Genomic DNA, 17,555 nt, shown 5'->3' with positions numbered 1-17,555 from the left:
CCGAGCCTCGGCCCGACGTCGGGCCGACGTCGGCATGTTTACTGGGGGAGCCGGAGCCGGAGCCGATTTTTTTCTCCGCAGCCGGAGCCGGAGCCGGAGCCGTCTGAAATTTCCACGGCTCCGCATCCCTGACCGTCTCGCATCATCACCGTTCAACCCTTCCACAGCTATACCGACAAATTCAAATATCAATCATTGGCGTGTATTCATCAAACAATTCTCAAACTCAAACACTTCGCACTGAGTTACCAGCCGTTTAGTGCTGCCATAACCTATCACAGCCCAGACCGTTAGGTCGACAGGAGTGGGAGATATGGGTGAGAGGGGATAGCGCAGGGGAAGTAGCCCGACACAGAGATCTCAGGAAAGAGAGACATGAGGGCGTGGGGGTGGGAGGGGGGCAGTCAGCGCAGGGGTGTCGTCGGACGACACAGATATCTCATTGGGAGGGGGAGGGGCGGAGGGTATCTTTTCGGCGACAGCACAGCACTCACAAGTCACGCCCACTACACACGGTCACATACCGCGCTCCTACAAACTGCAGCAGGTATACGAGGAGGCACGTAGCCAGACAGCAGGCCCGACGGTGGTGTACTCGTAGTCACTGTCATGTCAGGCGGCATATCATTAGTGGCGTTCAAAACACGACAAACACGCATAGGTATTGAGGTTAGCAAGAAATACTGGCACAACAAACAAAATATCACACTATAACAACGAAACTAGTCACTCTCTTCGAGACAAACTTTGTACAAAACTCGGCTACGCATTGGCCTTCCCGCAAACTCTGACAAAACAAACGAGATCGGATAAATCTTCTGGGATTTCCAGTTACCGGGCAGTCGCCGAACATGACTTGACCTCGGCTCGGTTTCGCTCGATATCCGTGGGAACTCTCGCCGGTGGTCAGGGGGTCGGTGTCGCGGCGCGTCCCTCCGTCAGCAGACTGCTCGCCTTACCGCCCAGACGGCGACACCGTGCCCTCCTCCGGAGAGCCGAGCCGTGACCTTCCCCGCGGAGCGCTCCAAAGCACTCCCGGCGGGTAACAGCGCCCCCTCCCCACTCCGGGGGAGGGCACGGTACGCGCCCGGCTCTGGGGCGTAGGAACAGCGCTGCTCCGCTGAGTCGGCACGGCGCCCGCCACTGGAGACCTCCCCCGCCCGGCCGGCCGGCACGCCGCTCAGGTGGCCCAAAGCCGGCGGTCGCGGCGGCACCCGTCCACCCACGAGCGCTGGGTCGTGCCCCGGTCTGTTTACTCGCCGGAGGCAGGGCTGGAGGCACTAGAGACCTCCCCCCCCCGGCCGGCCGGCACGCCGCTCAGGTGGCCCAAAGCCGGCGGTCGCGGCGGCACCCGTCCACCCACGAGCGACGGGTCGTGCTCCAGTCTGTTTACTCGCCGGAGGCAGGGCGGCGACCCCCACCCCGCAACGGTGGCCTCCAGGCACGAGCGAACAAAACACGATACTCTGCCGAGCACCAGACCATATAAGGCGACGTTTGGGCCGGCCCGGATACAGCCCAAGGCCATCCGGCAAATAATTCGGCACCGTTTCGCCATTATTGCTCCTAAGCAATATTTTGCTGTTGTCAAGACACTGGCCAATGCCCATTCATTGTTAATTTCTTCGACACAACTTTGATAGTTTCTCCATCAACCACGTACTCAGCATTGTCATGTCTGGAGTACTAAGACGACCCGTCTCTTTCCGAGACGTGCCACGTCTCTCAGAAGACGAGCTGCGGCGGGTCGACCAGCTGGCCGTTGCGCTGGTGCACAAACTGAAACTGGAGCCGCAACTCGCCCACCTGAGACTGCGGCAGCACGGCCGGCACCCACTCGATGATGAACGGCGTCGGCTGTTGCTGCTGCGCCGATATGCACCCTGAGCGGACCGAGAGAGAACCGCGTCAACACGCAGCGACATAGGGACGACGACTCGATACGTAACAGGGCATATTCAAAGCTGTCTTCAATAAAGCGAAACATTACTCGTATCATGGACTGCCTTTGAATATCATGGCTTAAAGTAAAATAAATATTGTGCGGTAAAAAAATAATCGCGGGCTGCAAATTGCATGTAACCACTGTCATGCTGCGACCGTTACAATAGGTGAACAAAATATGACAGTGCGCGTATCGCGGCGCCGCTCTCAGCGTACACCAATCAGCTCCACTCACCGACTCGGAGCACGGTTTTGTACTGCTGCGGTTTGATGTAGGGCCCGTGGGAGAGCGGCTGAGGCGTCGTTTCCGCCTCCGTCGGTACGTGCTCCGTGTACCGGCCCGTGTCCGAGCTGTACTGGAAACTGCGCGTGATGTTCAGCGTTATCTGAAAACACACGGGGACCACGCGGCGTCAGTGACCAGCACGAATCACTAGGACAAGGCGCCGGTTACCTGGGTCGTGAATCTCTTAATGACGTTATGTGCAGTTGCAAAAATAGCAATTTCACGAAGGCTTAACTCCACAAACACAAAAAAAAATCATCGGGTCACAGCTTTCTAGTTGTATTTTCCTATAAATGGCCTTGGTATTTTCAAAGCCTTGTCAGCGTGTCGTAATCGGGTTCGGGGAGTGAGTCAGCCCGAACGATTCATTGCAAATTGAAGTCCTCGTTAACGTGCTAGGTCATTCGAACTCCTTATACGCATTGATGAAAAACGTAATAATATTGCGTTTCAATATAATAACCGTGTTCGAAACGCCATGTATAACAAATATGGCGTTACAAACACCAAGCCCGCATCCTCTGAGGAATCTCGGAGGTCAGCCAGAAATAGCGGCCCTCATAGCTTCATTTCACTGCAATATCTGTGCAGTTAATGCACGCCGTGCAGTGTGCAGTGTGGAGCTACACAATGCACAATAGACCAACCGTTCACGGCCGGTGCACCAGTCACCGAAACAATGCACACCTCTACATTCCGCACTCCCCTCCCTCGCGCTGGCACGTACCTCTGGCCCGTCGAAGATGGACTTGACGTGCAGGATGTTGGTGATGTGCCAGGTGAACTTGGTGAAGCTGCCCAGCGGCGGCACGTCCGTCCTCACGAACGTCGTCACATGGTTCGGCAGTCGGCGCTTCTTCACGCCGAACGCGATACGCTCCTTCAAAGCGTTGAAAAACGTCTGCGGGAATCAAGGGAAGGGGTGCTGTCTCAGGCGGGCGGAGAGCAAGAGATGGTACGATGCAGCCTGCTATATCATCCTCTAGCCGTCACATCCGAAATGTTTTCCACAACAAGAAGACATCTGACCAGTATAGCGCCTTACGAGGCGACTAACGGAGCGAGCGAGAGGGTGGGCCTTGCACGTGCGAAATTGCGAGGGGGTACCTCCAACTGACTTGTGCACGGCACCCTACTAACCGGTCTCTAGCGATGTGCCGAATTTGAGCACAATCGGCCCAGCCGTTCTCGAGATCTGGAAGCGGCACCCTGCACGTGCGCACGTGCAAAATGGGTCCCAACTGACTTGTGCACTGCACCCTACTAACTGCTCCGTAACCGTGTACCAAATTTGAGCGCAATCGGTCCAGCCGTTCTCGAGATCTGGAATCGACCCCTGCACGTGCAGCAGCACCCCAACTCTGGCACATGGATATGCATTGCCTAGTGGGTGCCTACCTACATGCCAACTTTCAGCGGTTTCGGCCAAGTAGTTACCGAGATATTGCAACAATTACAAAAGTGACACCTCTTCGTTTTGCACGTGGCACGTGCATAAGGGGTCACCTACATGCATCGGGAATAGTCCAATACTTGGTAGAAGGAATGAAGCTACCCTACAAAAATTACCGCGTGTAAATCGGTCAAGTGGTTGCTGAGATATAAGCGTCGCAAAACCGTGACCACGGCCGGCCGGCCGCTCATACTAAAAAATTTCCGTTAATCTAAGGAAAGACTACGCTCGCTTCGCTCGCTCCGTAACAAAAAGCAGACAAACATTTAGTGCTATTCAAATTTCAATGAACTCAGATACGTTGGCGTTTCGGACGTGCGTTTTGCGCGTTTTGCGGTGTTTGCGGTTTACGGTGGGCGGGCGTTTTTCACAATTAAAGTCCAAACCTTCGGGCCACAGCGCTCCTCGAAAAGCGCTGCCCTCGAGTAAACTCAGATAGACAATGTTGAATCAACAGCAGGATGTCAGGGTGCAAAACATAACTCTGTGAAATAAAGCAAGAATTGATAAATGAATTTCTCGCTTCCAGTTCCACCCAAGACTTTACTAATAACTGATGTTAATGGGTTCATAAATTAATACGAGAGCGCAAAATTTAACATTATTTTATGAATATGTGGCTTACAAACGTAGTTCCCAAATCTGACGATTCAGACTGACGATTAGAAAGTTCTGGAACACCCTTCCTCTCTACATACGCCGCCTCGACCGACCAGGGAGTGTCTATTGCATCATCTGTTTCGCAGTCCAACTGTCGGACACCCGAGCCTAATTGCAGCACTATCAGCGGGCAGGGCCGCACCCAGCTACCTCAGCAGCCTCTCGCCACGCCTCGGCCACGTGTTGCGCGCCGTCACGCGGCGCGTCCGACTCACGTGCGGCACGTGGAAGACGAGCGGGTCGGGCCGGCCGTTACACTGGTAGTGCATCGTCTGGTTGATGCGCTCTGTGACACCTCCCAGCCAGTCGTAGAAGGACGATGAGAGCTCTGTCTCGGGCACCGCTGCCGGCCACAGCACACACAGAGTTATGGGATATATATACACACAGTCAAATAACATTATGTGTCATGTAATACGTAGGCAAACGATACTGCCAGGTCATGGTATAAACACTGAACATACGCCGCCGTGAACACTGTCGATATGTACGATAAAAACGAGCCCAATCCGCTTTAATACACAAAGATGAGCTTAATCAACAACCGGAGTTCAATAATTCAAGATGAGACATCGAAGAGCATGATGATCAACTAACGCTACCTTACATGAAAGCGTCACCTCGCAAACCCTTCTCTTCCATCCCTAGCTACCACATTTTTCCGATGCCACTCAACTGCGTGTCTATTCCCCTGCCACCCCTGCCACCCCACCTACCAGACATCCCCCCCCCCCTGTGAGACGTCAGCGGCTCAGAGCGCAGCTCACCGGCGCGCGTCTGCCGGTCAGCAGCGGCGGCGGCGCGGCGGGCGCCCTCGTCGGTCGGCGGCTCCGGCGGGACCGGGTGCAGCTCCAGCTGGAGCGCCGAGGGGGCACGCTCAGAGGGTCGGCCGGCCAGCTGCAGCGTCAGGGCGCCGTCCTCGCCGGTCTCCACACGGAGCGGGTTGTCGGCGTACTCCAGGCCGTGCAGCCCGGCGGCCTGTGGAGAAGAAGGGGTCAGATCGGGTCAGGTCAGGGTCGTCAGTGTACTCGAGAGCGTGCAGCCCGGCCGCCTGAGCGGGATACGGTGGGTCAAGTCAAGTTAAGGGAGGGTCAGATCAGGTCACGTTAAGGGGCAGGTCAGGTCAAGAGGCAGGTCAGGTCAATGGAGGGTTAGATGAGAGGATGTTCACTGTTCAGTTTAGGTGATGTCAACTCAAAGCGGCTCGTCACGAAACTGCGAACAGCACAGTTCGAGACGTTTGCGAGCCGTCTGTTCGTCGGGTGGAGTCTGTCCAGGACAGACAGGCTAGCCTTATTAGGAAAGGCAGCCGATAGTTCAATACGATCCACACGATCCATATCGTCAGCAGAATATCAGACGGAACCCTACACCAATCGAACGTGAGCTATAGCGAAATTTAGCCCAGCAAAACCTTGCATTGCAGGGCTGCTTACAAAGCAAAATATATCCGCATCGGGCAGTGCAGTTCTTATGACAGCATCTGAATTCCCTGACCACACCACACGGCACGACACATCCCATCCCCAGCTGCCGCTACCTCCCACCTGAACTAAGACCGATATGTGTCACCCCTCGTCCTCTCCCATCGTCCCTGCAAAATGGCCGACTCCCTCCCACCCCTCACCAATTACACTGCTCCCTCCGTTACCCACCATCCCGCGCGCACACATGCTGAACAGGATGACCGCCTCCCCTTCCCTCCTACAGGATGGCCGTCCTTCCCTCCCTCACCTGCCGGTTGGCCGATTCCTCCCCTCCCCCACCTGCAGTATGGCCGACTCCCTCCCAACCCACCTGCAGTATGGCCGACTCTCCCCTCCTCCCCTCACACCTGCAGTATGGCCGACTCCCTTCCCCTCACACCTGCAGTATGACCGACTCCTCTCCTCACCCACCTGCAGTATGGCCGACTCCCCTCCCACCCACCTGCAGTATGGCTGACTCCCCTCCCCACACACCTGCAGTATGGCCGACTCCTCCCCCTCCCCCACCTGCAGTAGGGTAGTGTGGGGTAATTTGAACATATTTTTACGTCTTCTCCGTTGTACCAAATTCCAGCTCAACCCTGGATGAAGAAAAACTGTTTCAGTAGCGCATGTGTCACTTGCTTTCACCATGCAAGCCTCATTTTTGGACGAGCCGAGCATACCTTGAATAGCATAGCATCACTTCTCCACCAAGTCACGGTGTGTTCAAATTGCCCCACCGTGGGGTAATTTGAACATACTGTCTCTACCTGCCATAAAAAAGATAGTCTCGCCAGCACCGATGTTGTTTGACCCATAAACAAATAGGCAGAACAATTCTAAAAATACCATCATTTGAAAAATCAACACAACAACAAAAATAAGAGTTGCTGAGTATCAATATCTGCACGCTGCACACCGGTCAGTTGACAGAATTCGCCTCTCTTCAATTAACAGAACGTCTATCATCTCCGTTCGATAAAAACTCTACCAAACCTTACTTCATCTGTTATAGTGGTGCCAATCGGAACCTGGACATTCGGAGTTCCGATTCTTTATAATGTCCAATTCAGAATTGATTGCACAAAGGTATAGAAGTCTGGACAACGTTGGACGATGGCCTGCCACACTTAAGCATTTCTATCAAGTAATCGTGCATAGCATTGATTGGCGAATGGAAAGCTTGTTAAGCTCTCAATATAATGAACACTTTTCGGCTGGTAAAATTACATGATAAGCAATATAAATGACGGTTTTGAGTGTTGATAGCTGCATAATTTTCGGACATATTTGGACAAATAGTTGACTTTAACATTTTTGGACGGAAAATCAACGAAAATGCCAGACATTAGACGGATATTAGACGTAAATTTTCTAAAACTGGCATCACTTATCTGCTACTGCTTTGGGTCAAAAATATTGGCAAAAAAACTGGGAGCGTTGTTTTTTCGGAGCTATCCCTGTCTTCATTGAAATTCTCACACTATGTTCAAATTACCCCACGCTAAAAGTTATTTTACAATTTTTAAAAACAGGGTTCAAAAGCAAATTTCTTGGATTGAAGGCACTGATTAGGTCATTGTACAACAAAAGCCGTTGCGTATTAGGCGCTAGCAATGCAAGATTTTGCGCTGCAATGAAGTTGCAATGGCGTGTTGTTAGGCGTTTATCCTTGCGAAATTGATTTTTTACACTGTGCGTCAACATCTTCATTCCCTGAAACTTTAAACCCCGTTCATATGATAGCCCTTTTAGTTATGATAATTTCTCTCATTGGTCTTATTGTCATGCCACTTATGGATTTTCCGTAATTTTGTGTTATTCACACATGTTCAAATTGCCCCACATGTTCAAATTACCCCACCCTACCCTATGGCCGACTCCCCTCACCCTATCCATCACCCTCCCACACCTCTCCCAGCCCTTAGTCCTCCCCACCCACCTGCAGTATGGCCGACTCCTCGAGCACCTCGACCTCGACCTCGCACAGGTCATCGCCGCCGGCGCCGCCCACAGAGCTGACGTCCAGCACGGGCAGTGTGTCAGTCGCCTCGGCCACCTCGACCAGCTCGCTTAGCAGGGGCACCGTCGAGTCTGGAGGGAATTAGGGAGGTGGGGTTACACATTACACGTGGGTTTGTGAAAAATCAGAAGATCGGCGAACGTATAGGGGGCATCAAGACGAGTGTATCAAGTGTTCAACATAAGCAACTGGCAAGGGCTAGTAAATATCGAAGAAAACGCCAAACAAATAAGACGTGCTATAAATGTCAATTTCAAAATGACATCTCAAGCCAAAGTAAGCGCTTGCTGAAATCATCGAAATGTTCTAAATAGTCTGCAAAACGACCAGCCGATCAAGCAAAGCATAACAAGACGTCGTCCTGAATCGAGTTATGCCAAGCGTAGGGCAGCCCACACGACATATTTATTTGTCTCTCTACACTCAACCTGCCTGCGGCTGAGCGCTCCCGTCTCCCGTCACCGTCATATAAACAGCAGTTCCGCAGTGAAACAAAAACAGCACAGCCCGGGTTCGTCACCACGCCACTCACTGTGTTTGAGCCGGGCGCGCTCGTCCAGCTTGACAAAGTAGTCAAACTCCTGGCGCAGGCTCTGTGTGCTGAGGAAGGCGCACAGGCAGGCGTACACGTGGATACACCGGCGCGACTCGCTGTTTGTCGACGAGTGCTGGGGAACGGAGAGAGGTGGGTTAGTGAGGCGGTCCCGTGTAAACTGAGCCGGGGAGACGGTGGACAGTTGAACAAGTGTCTGAAAGTTAGATGCAGCATGTTTGCATGATGATTGCTGCGTCAAGCTATTGTACGGTCTGCACTCCCAACAAAAACGTTGACTTTTTTAGACAAAGCCATCATGGCATGTCATAACTAACAATTAGCAGCTTCTATTGAATACTGGAACTAATGCTAAATCATTCTAGCAGCAAAGTTTATTAAGTCTGCTAAGCCTGCAAGGTATGCCTCGAGTATGTCAGTCTTGAAGGCTCTTAGCTAAAACTGATGTGAACCACGTCACACTGAGTAGCCGTGTCACGTCACAAAATTTCCACGATTTACAATCTGTAGCCTCACCCTGAAGGACGAGCAGGGACAGAAGAAGCGCTGGTCCTTGTCGGTCTTACTGCTGGCCGTGGGTGAGAAGTAGGCGTGCAGGTAACCCAGCGGGAACTGTCGGCTCGGCCGACACTTGACCACCAGGTAGCAGCGGGAGACGCGCTGCACCAGCGGCCCGCTCGTCTCCGTCGCCAGCGCCCATAATTGCTGCACAGGAGGGGAGGCATGTCAACAATACTAACTGAGACCGGGAACAGTGTACACAGGCTCTGGGAAGGAGGCGTATAAAAGTAAAACACCAGCGGCCACATGAGCTGTGGTGGGGAGACGACGCAAAGTATTATTAGCATTCAGTTTAATGTAGGTAACACTGGCTGTGCGAAGGCTAAGGCGCGAAGTGTTAAATGCACGTGCTAAATGCCAAGGTATTTCTTGATAGACGATTACGATTAAGAGCCGACTGCATGAGCTTAGACCCGCACACTGGGCCGCTATTCCTTTGTTTGTTTGTTTGTTTGTTTCGTTGGGTCAGCCCATTTCGGTCTGACAAGACCATTTCAGAGCCAGAAGGACGATAGGAATTAGGGGGAGACATTGGTCTGGGCAGACACCCTAGAGAGTCACCGGGGCTGAGCCCGTCCCAGAGGACAGGCCGATCAGCCCCTAGTACTCACTACTCACTGCACCCGGCTACGAGTGTGCTCCCCTGAAAGCAGCGATGCCGCCCCAAGGGAGCAGCCCGCATGAGATAAAGTTGCCTGTCCAGCCCGGAGGGGGGGGGTTGCGACTTGGGGGAGAAGGATTGGGAGGATGGAAACGATGGACGGGTGGGGCTATTAGTGACCTAGTAACTGGCATTACTGGATTGTATGTGCCCACATTCAATGATTTCTTGAGCAGAGATGCGTCCACGAGTGCCCGGGGCAATAGATCTCACCACCAGCCTCTCATCCCCACTCCGTACCTGCCGGACGCCGGCCAGGTCCTCCCGGCCGCTCAGCACCGAGTTCTTCAGCATCAGCGGCGACGCCTGGTTGGTCGTCTGCAGCGCGGCCGTGATGTGCCGGCAGTGGACGTCACTGCCATCTCGCGGCCGGGACCGCCACTAAAACATACAACGGCAGTCAGCAGGTGGCGTGAATCGAAGGGAAGTGGATTGATAACTTTATTTGCTGATAAAATACACTGAATTCGTGGGCTGGAACTTATCACAAAATGCACTGCTTTTATCTTAAAAACAGTTCTGCATGACAGCCGTCCAGTCAAGGAACATGTAACACCTGCAAATGACTCGGTGGCGAAGACGCCAATAGGTTATTTCGATGTAGTTTACTATTTTCTGCTCAACTGTTTATGCTCGATCAGTCCCAGCGCACACAAATTAACTTAAGTAGACAAAACAACCCGCCAAATGCAACTTGCGTCCCAAGGTCGCACATGCCCTAGTTTGCTAAATTAAGTGCCACATCAACACAGATATGCGCTCCACTGACCTTTTGGCAGGAGGCGACGTGGCAGCGGGGCGGTTCGGCGGCCCCGCCCAGACTCTGGGCCGGGTCGACGATCTGCACAAAGCCGCGCATCTCGGGGCCCGACTCCCGCACACGCACCGAAAACAGCATCTGGGGAGCGAAACAGACGGTTAGTAACGGGTCGGGTTGGCCACGTCCTCTGATAACGACGTATAATTGCCAGGAGTGAAAGACCGTCATTCAGAGGTGTCTAATAGCCATGGGTGAAAGACCGTGATCATTTGGCTGGGAGAGGGACGAGCCGACGGGGGAGGGGGTTGTGGAATTTTATCGGCGTCCGGCATGAATGTTGACGACAGATGGAGTGATTCAGTGTATACATCATCGCAAGATTTTTGCACAAAAACCACATTTCACTCTGGCAGCAGAAACGGTCGTCAATAATCTTCAAAACAGGGTAGAAGTTCAGATAATGACAAATATAATTCAACAATGAGCACTATTTTAGATAGCCAGGCTTTTCGTCTGAGTGAAATGAAAGCACGTCTTTCACATCACGCGCCATGTTTCACGGGTAACTCCGTGAATTCCCCAGTGACGTACCTCTTGTGAGTTTCCTGTGAGCAGTTTGGAGGCCGACTTGAACTTGACCTCGGGCGGTTTATCGCGGAACTTGACGTTGCAGTTTTTGTTTTTGCAGGCGTTGCCACGCGTGCCGTTGAGCGTGCCGCACTGGGGACACTTTCTGACGCCGCGCATGGTGGCGCGTCCCAGGTCAGAGAAGAGTGACTTGAGCTTCTGCTCTCGCTCCCTGTCCGGTGGCGCCGACATGCTGGAGGCTTGGGTGATGGCTGCTGGACACTGGGCAGGCAAATGTCAGGTCAGTCAGGTGGTCAGGTTTCTTTAAAAAATAAAATTAGCTCGAATGTTTGAATGGACGAGTTGACAAAGCCGCTCTACCAACTGACCTACGGGACAGGACAGGTTTAACCCGCGCACCGACGGGGGGGGGGGGCGGATATCCGCCCCCCCTGAGGTTTTTCGCGAATAGCGGGAAAACCGCGGCGCGTAGCGCCGCGAAATTTGGTATGACTATTCCCTTATCAATTTTACACATGGTGTGCAAGTTTGAACCTCCTACCTTTCAAGGTCAGGTCACCAGGTCACTTTGAATGACCCAACCTCAAGTCACTTTTTTGCAACTTTGTCACCGTGCCAGAGCTACAGTAGATGTCGGAGGCCTTTGAAAGTCGCAGGATGTTATTAGGTCATTAGTAGCTACAATTTGTTTATCTCGGAATTTTGATATCGGTGACCTAAGGTCAGGTCAATTTCGCGACCTCCCCATTATAAGTCAATGGGGGAAAAATCAACTCCCTGTTTTTACCACTAAAACGGGTCGGAATGGCCCCATATACCATACATGACTTCATATACGATCAACCTTCACTACCTTGAGGTCTGTTTTGCTGTTGGGCAGCTGTGAGGTCATGTGACGTCATCAAAGGTCACCAAAGGTTTTTGGCCAATAACTCCGTACAGGAACAAGATACAGACGCGTGGATGGTCTCATTGTGTTCAGCTCGTCAAGACGCATCGAATGATATACATGATGACCTCGAGGTCACGTGACCTGAGGTCAACCTTTGACCTTGACCTTTCGAGGTCAACATATATATCATTCGATGCGGATTGACGAGAGGATCACGATGATGCCCTTAGTTTGTTCCTATCTTGACTAATTCGAAAGTTATTCGAGAAAAACTCTCTCAATATTTAGCGCCGCCATTTTGACTTTTTCGACCCCTGTGACGTCATCTTTGACCTGACCTGAAAATGACCTTAGTAAAAATTGTAGATCTTGACCGTGCGTATCCGATGCCGTTTACCGCTTGTCGCTATCTTGCTTCGTTCTCGAGATCTCAGGGGGGGCGGTCATCCGCCCCCCCCGTCGGTACTAAGTTGGCGCAGACCCCCGTCGGTGCGCGGGTTAAGATCAATTCAGTTGCATAAAATGTCCTAGTCCTCTGTGTGACCTAGTGTTTATGGCGTTTATCTCGCGACTTGGTGGAAGGGAGTTTGCGGCCAGAGATCTCCATGCCATTTGACCTGTGTTTCTTTATTCAACCAACTGAAAAGAGGAGATCACACTAGAAGAGAACGTCGCACTACATGTCACGTGTTGCAATATGCTTAACTTTCAATAAAATGTTTCCCGGTGAATCAGACACACATCTGGGTGGTGTGACCGATTTGTAGTCTATCAGGCCCATCCGAACCCTGATAAGAGTGCGAGGGTGAGATAATCTATGAAAATAGTCACTGATTGACTTCGACTTTGAATGCGTCTCTTGCAGACCTTTTCGATGCCGCCTGGCTTGCCTCACTGCCTACGATGCTCAGCAGCCTTATTGTGCTTCTGCTGGACATGCAAGTGGAAATTTATTTCCTAAATAATCTCACTGTGTTACTGACTACATTTCCATGACACAAGTTAAGCTGATTTTGCAAAGTGGATTTTCTTGATCATATCATTTAGACAACATTCAAAACTGTAAATATAGGATTAGGTGGTAGATAAAGCCATATACATGCTCATGTTTTGCTTATGATTAAAAGTATATGAGAAAATTGCACCCTAAATTTCGTTAAATTGATTTATAGGTATATGTCATTAAAACATCGGTACCTAGTGAATCTGGATCCCAGCAAAGATAAAATACAGAAACAATTTGAGCAGAATTGTGCTAGAGTAGGTAGAGTAGGTACATTTCTCAAAAATGGGTCAGGGTCACTCAAAATTCTTACCTACAGCTACAGACAGGGGTCAATACAACGTGCAAGGCCCACCCTCTCGCTTGCTCCGTTGGTCGCCCCAAAGGCATTTTACTGGTAAATAGTATTTATATTTTCTTATCATTTACACATAAGAAGTCATAAAATTGTAGCACTAAAAACTAATTTCAGAAAAGTGGCATAATCTGTGAAGCATTCAAAATCTACAATACATCATACTTTCAGCGACTCCTAGTTCAAGGCTATAAAACCCCTACTTGAGCTAGTGTTTAGCTAATAACCAAATGTTGTTGTTGTTGTTTTGGTGTAGGGCGCATAGCCTCTTGGGCTCAGAGCGTCCAGAAGTTGTCTTCACATCTTCTCTTCCTTCTTGTCATGGCCAGGGAATGGAACTAAGCGATCCATGGGACAAGGAAATGCGTTGCCAGGATTTGTCCAGTTAGGATTTATCAGTTTAGGTTGGTATTGCCGTAGTTAGATGTTAGTGATTGGTCAAACTACACTAACTAAAAATAAAAATAAAGTAAATTAAAGAGAAAGAAAAACAAACATCATACATTTCACAAGTTTAACATCAGCTCATACTCATAAGGCCTGCACTCAGCCATCACGCCAATCGTTCACATATGATCAACATATCCGCGTATATACCAAAAACGTATCAGAGTATATAGAGTAAACATATGTTCCTCTGTTATCCTGTAAGAGGAGCGCGCTGTGTTTCAGCTCGGCCTATCGCACACAGCAATGTGGTCTACACTGATTGTGCACGGTACTGATATAGTCTGAATATGTGTGTGTGCGACTGTCAGTACCGATATATTGTAGCGGTTTAGTGTACGCGAGTGCCGTGGCGGGTGGGGAGGGAGGGGGAAGCAAATCACCGAGTTAGTAGCAGCTATTTACCATTGTTATAAATCTCTACTCCTTCTACTCCACTCTCATGTTTTCCATTCACTGTCATTCATCATTCATTCATTCATTCATTCATCTCATTCTCATCCATATCATACTTTCACAGCATACATCACAGCTCATTATCACTCATACACAGCATAGTAGACAACAACAGAGACTTGCACTAAAATAAACAAAACGGTAAAGACTGTACATATCACAGCCACATAACATAAACATACAATAAACAATATAATCTTAAATTTTCTTAAACAGTTCACTATCGTGTAGAAACTTAAACAAAGCGTCAGTAATATCAGGGTATGAGTCACCAAGTAGAGTACCCAGCTCCATCGGCGCACCATGGTGCCGGCACAGTACACTGAGATGTCTTCTTTGGTCAGCGTAGTTCGGACATTCAATTAACATGTGTTGCACTGTCACGTACTGGCCGCAGGTACTACATTCTGGTCGCACATCACGGTCTATAATAAACGAGTGCGAGATTCTGGTGTGTCCAAGCCGCAGTCGACATAACACTATTTCCTCACGTCGGACATTCCGGCGACAAGACACCCAGTTCCCCGTAACATGCTTTATGCTCTTAAGGTTTGTCTGGCGAGTATCGTTTACCCACATGCTATTAAATTGATCAAAACATGCTGCACGGATAAAAGACACATATTCCTGCACAGACACTTCATACTCCTCCTCGGTCCTATCTAGTAAAACAGCCCGTTTTGCTTGAAGGTCTGCCTGTTCATTCCCGTAGATTCCACAGTGTCCAGGGACCCAAAGGATTACACACCGCAGATTGTGTTCCTTCAGACAATGCAAAGTATCCTTAATGTCGGTAACCATAGGGTGGTTACTTTCATTTGTTTGCAGGGCTAATAGCAGCGAGAGGGAGTCGGTACAAATGACGCTGTTTGCCAGTTGGTTATGTTGGACATAATGTACAGCTTGGAGCAAAGCAACACACTCAGCTGTAAAAATCGAGTAGTCACGTTTCAGTTTCGTTTTATACTGCATGTTTCCGTGCACGAAAGCACATCCCACGCCCCTTTCACTTTTCGAACCGTCAGTGTAAAGGAAATGATATCCAGGGTGTGTACCCTTAAACTCTTCAAAGGCCTGCAAAACATCACATCTCTCCAAATTAGCCTTCTGCTGTTCAATTAGTTTATGTGCGTCACACTGGTGTCGCTGCCATACAGGGTAAGCACTGGCTTTAAGCGTCACATCATTGGGAAGAACTATCCGAAGGTTTCGGGCGACATGTTGCAGACGTTCATAGAAGGGGAATCCAGATATTCGCTTAATATATCCCCACTCTAGGTCAGGTAGAGTAAAGGTCCCGTCAATGTAGTCTCGACATGGATGTTCATCGTATCCTGTCACTTTTAGGGCATATCTGACAGTCATCTCCCAACGTCGTAGGAAGAGTGGCGGTACATGTGACTCAACCTGCAGTGCCATTACCGGAGAAGTCCGCAATGCTCCTGTAGCTACCCTCAAACACGCGTTCTGTATGCTTTCAAGGGAGTGCACTGCATTGTTTGCTGGTCCATCAAGGACCTGACAGGCATATTCTAGGATGGGACGTATAAGGGATTTGTACATCCTCAACAGAATGGTTCTGTCGGCACCATATTCACGTCCGGATATGCATTTCAATATGGGAATGCGTTTCAATGCTCTGGCTCGAACGTACTGGATATGTTTGTTCAAGTTTAACTTGGAGTCCAGAAACACTCCAAGAAACTTTACATTGTCACAGTATGCAATTGGTTCGTCTTTAATCCGTAGTAGGGAAATGTGATCTAATTCAGTTCTTTTCATATATCGTCCAAATATCACTGCATTACATTTGGTAGGCGTGAAAGTAAATCCCCACGTATCTGCCCACTCCACCAAGGAATCAAGTGCGTTTTGCATGGTTGTTATTAGTTGTGGAAGATGCCTTCCTTGTAACCAAATTGCACAGTCATCTGCATACATAGCATAGGAGAACTCATCTGAAATACCTTCAAAAATATCATTTATCATCAGGTTAAAAAGTATCGGCGAAACAACTCCCCCTTGGACGACTCCATTCTCCTGTTCAAAAATCTGTGATAATCGACCACACTTCACCTGGAAGGTTCTTCCATTCAGGTAGTTTTCCACAAATTTCATCAGTCTTCCACGGAAGCCCAATGTATACATCTTTAGAAGGAGGGCAGGGGTAGACACTAAATTGTAAGCACTTTTAAAATCCAGAAATACTGCCAACGTATATTTGTGGTAGAGGAATCCATGTCGTATCTCTGATTCCAGTCTGATAATGTGGTCGACCGTACATCGTGCTTTCCTGAAGGCACACTGGTATTTCGATAGCACTCCTTTGTTTTCGGTATACCATTTGAGCCTTTCAGCTATCATTCTTTCCATGATTTTACCCATGCATGAGGTAAGTTGAATTGGTCTGTATGACTGAGGGTTGGAAGCCGGCTTCCCAGGTTTCAGGATAGGGACCACGTATGAATGTGACCAGTCTGTCGGAAAAATACCTTCCGTCCAGACTGCGTTAAACATCTTAAGAAGTTCTCCGTATTGAGTATTCCCCATATGTTTAAAAAAAGCGTAATGCAGTCTATCCGGTCCTATAGACGTATTTCCACATCGTTTTATGGCGTTTGTCAGTTCAGGTAAGGTGAATAAGTCATTGTAGCATTCAGCATTGTTAGAACGGAAATCAGGCATAGTTCTAATAATGTCATCAACTCGTGTACGAAAATGTTCTGAGTAGTTCTCCTGCGAGGAGATGCTTTCAAAGTATCGTCCAAGTGTATTCCCAACTTCAAAAGTATCATCGATAATACGTCCATCTATACTGAGTACGGGTAAAGGTCTGTTGTATCTCGTTTTCCTTGTGAATTTCCTCAGTATCTCCCACAACCTGGGTAAGGGGGTCTGGTAATTGAAGAGGCTAAGGAGTTTAAGCCAGGAGTCTTTCTTGGCCTGCCTAATAACCTGTCTGGCTTTGGCCTTTGCTCTTTTATATTCAAGTAATAGTCCTGGGACCTCTCTATTTCTCCTAAATCGGTTTAATAGCCTTTTCCGTTCTGTAATCGCTTTCTTGCACTCATCTGTCCACCAAGGACAGCAGTACTTTGCATGTCCAGTTTTCTTAGGTATTGTCTCTGTTGCTGCTGAGACAATAAGGTCTGTCATAACTTTGCAGTTTTCTACTCCCAGTTGATCATCATAGTTGAGTGTACACTTTTCTCTAAATTCATTCCAGTTTGCTTTATTTAAGTTCCATCCATAAAAAATGTCTGAGTCCTGTGAAGGGTCAACAACATTATTCAGTGTTATATAAATTGGGAAATGGTCACTGTCATGAGGATCATCTTCAGTCATCCACATTGCGTGGGGGGCGACTGATCCTGAAGATACTGTCAGATCGATATGGGAGTACAGCCCAGTGTAATCATCAATTCTAGTAGCACTACCATCATT

At 49.4% G+C, this 17,555-nt stretch overlaps 1 protein-coding gene across 1 annotated transcript; it reads right to left on the bottom strand.

Annotated features, from left to right (window-relative positions):
• Positions 1-188: 188 nt before the first annotated feature.
• On the bottom strand, positions 189-11,259 carry LOC122377770 (uncharacterized protein C2orf42-like). The gene is made up of 11 exons (XM_043358177.1): positions 10,962-11,259; positions 10,380-10,508; positions 9,851-9,991; positions 8,905-9,093; positions 8,368-8,503; positions 7,755-7,906; positions 5,111-5,321; positions 4,559-4,686; positions 2,958-3,131; positions 2,180-2,330; positions 189-1,883 (listed from the first exon to the last, which is right to left on the bottom strand). The coding sequence occupies exons 1-11, from the start codon at positions 11,187-11,189 to the stop codon at positions 1,726-1,728; spliced, it is 1,797 nt and encodes a 598-aa protein (XP_043214112.1). The 5' UTR covers positions 11,190-11,259; the 3' UTR covers positions 189-1,725.
• Positions 11,260-17,555: the final 6,296 nt, after the last annotated feature.

This window comes from Amphibalanus amphitrite, unplaced genomic scaffold (assembly GCF_019059575.1).
Source record: "Amphibalanus amphitrite isolate SeventyFive unplaced genomic scaffold, NRLGWU_Aamphi_draft 000050F_arrow, whole genome shotgun sequence".
NCBI classification, from domain to species: Eukaryota; Metazoa; Arthropoda; class Thecostraca; order Balanomorpha; family Balanidae; genus Amphibalanus; species Amphibalanus amphitrite.
Note: the sequence above shows the minus strand (reverse complement) of the source record. Positions and strands in the feature narration are given on the sequence as shown.